This window comes from Salvelinus alpinus, chromosome 23, assembly GCF_045679555.1.
Source record: "Salvelinus alpinus chromosome 23, SLU_Salpinus.1, whole genome shotgun sequence".
NCBI classification, from domain to species: domain Eukaryota; kingdom Metazoa; phylum Chordata; class Actinopteri; order Salmoniformes; family Salmonidae; genus Salvelinus; species Salvelinus alpinus.
The window spans coordinates 9,047,607-9,053,635 of NC_092108.1; the positions used below are offsets into that span (position 1 = coordinate 9,047,607).

At 43.5% G+C, this 6,029-nt stretch overlaps 1 protein-coding gene across 1 annotated transcript; it reads left to right on the forward strand.

Moving 5' to 3' along the window:
- Window positions 1-912: 912 nt before the first annotated feature.
- On the forward strand, window positions 913-5,766 carry LOC139550156 (serine/threonine-protein kinase NIM1-like). The gene is made up of 4 exons (XM_071360836.1): window positions 913-1,302; window positions 2,432-2,737; window positions 3,889-4,157; window positions 4,375-5,766. The coding sequence occupies exons 1-4, from the start codon at window positions 1,230-1,232 to the stop codon at window positions 5,125-5,127; spliced, it is 1,401 nt and encodes a 466-aa protein (XP_071216937.1). The 5' UTR covers window positions 913-1,229; the 3' UTR covers window positions 5,128-5,766.
- Window positions 5,767-6,029: the final 263 nt, after the last annotated feature.

A 6,029-nucleotide genomic window follows, 5' to 3' on the forward strand; every position in this document is an offset into this window, starting at 1 on the left:
TGTGGGACCTTATATAGACAGGTGTGTGCCTTTCCAAATCATGTACAATCAATTGAATTTACCACAGGTGGACTCCAATCAAGTTCTAGAAACATCTCAAGGATGATCAATGGAAACAGGATGCACCTGACCTCAATTTCGAGTCTCATAGCAAAGGGTCTGAATAGGTATCTGTTTTGGATTTTTCATAAATTTGCAAAAATGTCCAAAAACCTGTTTTTACTTTGTCATTATGGGGTTATTGTGTGTAGATTACAGAGGATGTATATTTTTTATATCCATTTTAGAATAAGGCTGTGACATAACAAAATGTGGGAAAAGTCAATGTGTCTCAATACCTTCCCGAAGGCACTGTATATCTGGGTCATGATTCGTCTATGTCATCTCCCTCAGTGACCCCTAGCCTTATAAGAAGACTATGGCCTTTGGTCCATTCCCCGTATGCCCCGTTGATATCTGGGGTGAAATAAGAGCTATTGTTAGGTTGTTCTTTTTAGGTCAATTAGTGATTTGTCATATGTATGTGATATAACAGTTTGTCACCAAACAGACTCAAACCTTTTGGTCCTTCATTTGATAAATGTTTATTTCCCTTAGCAGGAGTGTGAGATAATTTTTGATTGCCATTTCCCAGAACCCAAACTCTCCCGACCTTAGTGATGCTTCCAATGGAACTCTTATATAATGTCACATGTCTGTCTGTTTGGTCTGTTGACTGGGTCATGGTTGGGTCAGACAGACAGTCATAAGACGGGTCCAGTCTAGGGCTTTTGAATAGCCTGTGTAAAATGTTCTGTCTGTGTGGGAGGAGCCAGACACAGAGGGGATTATGGGTATTGACATTGCAGAGTGGCGACGTCTCACTGACAGTTCTAACAGGACAGACACACGGAGAGAGGGAAGGAGAGAAAGAGAGAGGAACAGGTAGAGAGAGAGAGAGAGAAAGTGAGAAACTAGGTGCTCTGTAGGAGAGGTTGTGATTTGTCACAACACTCCACAAAGGACAGTAGATCTATCCCAAACATCAGAGATAATAACAGCAATATACACGTTTTTGATGAATCCATGTTCCTGTTGCATTCTACCTGTTTGTTAAGTGGATTTCTCGAGTCCTCAAACACCAGCACTGACTGAGCCCAACTACTAGGACAATTACTACATTCTTTGAGAGCTTGGAGAACTATCCAAGGACTACCAGGAACACTGTCAGCACACCCAGACCATCAGCCATGTTTCAGAAGCAGAGGAAAAGCGTCAAAGCCGTGAGGAGCAACAAGACAGAGGCTAAAGAGAAGGTCCTTTGTGAGTAATAGTGGCTTTTATTTATTCTTATTGCAATCAATCAAATGTATTTATAAAGCCCTTTTTACATTAGCAGATGTCACAAAGTGCTATACAGATACCCAGCCTAAAACCCCAAACAGCAAGCAATGCAGATGTAGAAGCGCGGTGGCTAGGAAAAACTCCCTAGAAAGGCAGGAACCTAGGAAGAAACCTAGAGAGGAACCAGGCTCTGAGGGGTGACCTGTCCTCTTCTGGCTGTGCCGGGTGGAGATTAGAAACCAAGAGAGGAACCAGGCTCTGAGGGGTGACCTGTCCTCTTCTGGCTGTGCCAGCTGGGATTAGAAACCTAGAGAGGAACCAGGCTCTGAGGGGTGGCCAGTCCTCTTCTGGCTGTACCGGGTGGAGGTTAGAAACCTAGAAAGGATCCAGGCTCTGAGGGGTGGCCAGTCCTCTTCTGGCTGTGCCGGGTGGAGATTATAAGAGTACATGGCCATGAAGGCCAGATTGTTCTTCAAGATGTTCAAACGTTCATAGATGACCAGCAGGGTCAAATAATAATCACAGCGGTTGTAGAGGGTGATGTAATGTCATATTTCTATGCTTAGGCCGTCATTGTAAATAAGAATTTGTTCTTAACTGACTTCCCTAGTTAAATAAAGGTTACATTTTTCTGATTATCACAGGTTGCTAATAGACTATCACTCTCCAAGTGGCTAACTCATATTTTGGGGTATCTGTACTTTACTATTTATATTTTTGACAACTTTTACTTTTACTTCACTACATTCCTAAAGAAAATAATATACATTTTACTCCATACATTTTCTGTGACACCCAAAAGTACTTGTTACATTTTGAATGCTTAGCAGGACAGGAAAATGGTGCAATTCATACACTTATCATGAGAACATCCCCATGAGAACATCACTGGTCATCCCTTTTGCCTCCAATCTGGCGGACTCACTAAACACGCAAGCTACCCAATTGACACTTTACCATTGATAACGTTAGAAATGTGATGAACCACGACAAGCCATTGGTGTCAGAGGTTAGGAGGTGTTTCAGTTCTTTAGTTGTTTTGAAACACTGTGAGGTCTATGTAGTGTTGTTTATGTTCTCTTCCTCCTCCTGTGTTTCTCTGCTGCAGGTAACAAAGCGCAGCAGACGATAGCTCAGCGATGTGGAGACCCGAAAGAGGGAGGGAAGGAGGAGAACATCAAGGAGAACAAGGAGAACCAGCTGAGGTCTCGTGGTGATGCGGTGGAGGACGTTGAAGAGGTGAAGCCGGCGAGGAAGAGTGTGTTTGACAAAGCTGTCTATGACCTGGCCCACACGGAGAGGGTGATGAATGACCTGACGTTCGGACGGAGGGTGGCCTTCTACGAGCTGAGAGGGGAGATCGGCTGTGGAAACTTCTCCCAGGTGAAACTGGGCATTCATGACCTGACTAAAGGTGAGACACAGGTCTGGAACATGGAACCACCTATCAGTGGTGGAAAAAGTACCAAATTGTCATACTTGAGTAAAAGTGAAGCAAACCAGACAGCATAATTTCCTTGTTTTTTTTTATTAAATTTTACAGATAGCCAGGTGCATGCTCCAACACATAATTTACAAATTAAGCACGTGTGTTTAGTGATTCTGCCAGGTCAGAGGCAGTAGGCATGACCAGGGATGTTCTCATGATAAGTGTGTGAATTAGACCATGTTCCTGTCCTGCTAAGCATTCAACATGTAACATGTACTTTTGGGTGCCTGGGAAAATGTATGGAGTAAAAAGTACATTGTTTTCTTTAGGAATGTAATAAAGTAAAAGTAAAAGTTGTCAAAAATATAAATAGTAAAGTACAGATATGCAAAAAATCTACTTATGTAGTACTTGAAAGTATTTGTACTTAACTACTTTACACCACTGCCACCTATACAGCGCTCACGGGTGAAATAAAGGATAAATAAAACAATTATACATATTATACATATCACACAAGAACCACTTGTAGTTTCCTTGGAAAATTACCCATCTATATATAATGTCAAGTCATGATATATTTCATATCAACATGACTGTGATAAAGTTTGAATTCATGGACCACCAGTGTATGTACTTCCCTGAGGGGACAAGACATGTTAATATGGCTTGATTACATCACTAGCACGTTTTACCTTCACAGTCTAGATCTCAAGAGCCTTTTTTTCATGTGGACTCTACCAGACTCTCTAGCTGGTAGACCTGCAGCTTGCCAGCCACCTTGCCAAGTGTTGCCTTGCCAATGTTGCATGTTTTGCCTTGCCTGTGTCGCCACACTAAGTCTGGAGGAGAACAAACTAGGCTAATCCAACATGTGAGAAAAAGCCGATGGCTATAATCTCATTAAACTTTCACTAATCCCTGTGGATTGTCTTCGGCCACTTGCACGTGTCTCAAACTCAGTCACAAGCTTATGTATTGAGTAAAGTATTGAGAACAATAGCCATAGCAAGACAAGCTGAAGAGAGATAAAGAGAGAGAGGATAGCTTTAGTGAATTCTAAACGTGATAGCATGTCTCTAACTCTCTCCCTGTCCCTTTCTCTCTCTTCCTCCATCTTGGATTCCAACACCCAGAGAGAGTGGCAGTTAAGATCCTGGATAAAGGCAAACTGGACAAGAGGTCCCACGTGCTGTTTGCCTCAGAGATAGGGTGCATGGAGAGGCTGTCCCACCCCAACATAGTGCGTCTGTACGAGGTGGTGGAGACGTTTAAGCGGCTGTACCTGGTGATGGAGTACGCCAGTGGAGGAGATCTGTTCTCACGCATTACTACCAGGGGTAGACTCTCAGACCTGGAAAGCAAACTCATATTTTCCCAAATTCTGGCTGCAGTTAAACACATGGTGAGTTAGCAACAATAAAGTATTGCATTGAAACTAACTACAACAGTAGCATAGTGCTGTAAGTCTGTCTAAACAACAATGGCACACGGAGGACCACATTTTAAATAAGTGTTGTGTGATACATTCGTGTATCCTTAGGGTCCTATCGTGCCTCACTCACTCTCTGTGTACAAATCTTGCTTTATGTTTAAATTATTTTCTTCTTGTCATCTTCCAGCATGATAACAACATAGTCCACCGGGACCTGAAGGCAGAGAACGTTTTCTACACCACCACATACTGCGTCAAGGTGGGCGACTTCGGCTTCAGCACCTCCTCGCGCCCAGATGACGTCCTCACCAGCTTCTGCGGCTCCACCCCCTACGTCGCCCCAGAGCTCTTCAAGGACAAAGGCTACGTGGGCCAGTCCGCTGACGTCTGGGCCCTTGGTGTACTACTCTACTTCATGACTACTGCCATGTTGCCCTTCAACGCTGCCAACCTCAGCCGGCTGAAGGTCTGCATCCTTCAGGGCTCCTTCACCATCCCAGCCTACGTGCCCGACCCCTGCCACCAGGTCATCCAGGACATCCTGAGACCTGTGCCCGCCGACCGCCTCTCCGTGGCTCATATCATGACCTACACCTGGCTGAAGGGCATTGATTACCCCCACGCATACCCCTCCTCCCGCCCGACCCCAGCCCACCTGGTCGAGCCCTCCCGGGTCCTGGGTACAGATGAGCTGGATGTCAAGGCAGCTCTGGCGGACCTGGGGATAACAGAGAGCCACCTGGTGAACAACACCTGCCCAGACTTGAGGAGCCCTGTGACGGGTACCTATAGGATCCTGCTGCACCGCATCCATAAGAGGAAGACAGTGGAGGCGGTGGGGTACAGCACTGCGTGTCACAAAGACTTCCAGGTCAAGAGACGCTGGAGCGAGGGTACCTTACCTCTGTTGAGGCCTTCTGCTGTGTGTGTAATCATGTAGAGGGGAAGGTGTCTAGCAAGTCAGACCGGGAGGAGCCAGTCAGACGGGGAGGAGTCTAGCCAGTCAGACGGGGAGGAGTCTAGCCAGTCAGATGGGGAGGAGTCTAGCCTGTCAGACGGGGAGGAGTCTAGTCCTCATCAGACTCACTGCTAGGACAACTGTATAAATATCTGTGTGTCTTATGATAAGGAGCGGTATTCAACAGAAGAAGGACCTTGAAGCGAATGAAACTTTTAACAACACAAGAGACTAAATTAAATTAACGATAATGAGATGTACATAACAGTTTTTAATGGGTTCTCTCTGGTAATGTCTTGGGAGCTACTTTAACAACATGAGGTTGTACAATCACTAATATAATTGAGACTCATTCATGGAAGTTTTCTTTCTTCTGAGAAAGAAAGAGGACATCGCAACGACAAAGGATTCTTTGCCTTCAAAAAATATTTCCATGTTTTTATATTTGGAGTATTGTGATTTAGTTTAGTTTGACACAACCCACATGAAACATAGTCAGTTGTAGGGTTACTTATACTGTGAACGTTTTTACTGTGTAAACTAAACAATCAGACAGTATTCTTATCTAATATATTTTTTTTTGTCATACATCCTTGTTTTTCTCATATAATCAATTGTATTATATATTTTGTGATTTGCATCATGTTTTTCACTGTCACATTAAAATGTTTTGTAGATAACGATAAGAAGTGATAGTGTTAATTTGTTATTTTATACAAAGAGTCTCAGTGATAATGACTGACTGGTCATTACTTCATTATAATGATTTACATAATGAGTTCACTTAAAATGCAACAAAACACTGGATAAAAAAAATATAATGTAAAACATATGATGTTACTCTTAAAAATAACTTGAAAACACACAAAACATCTGAACAACAT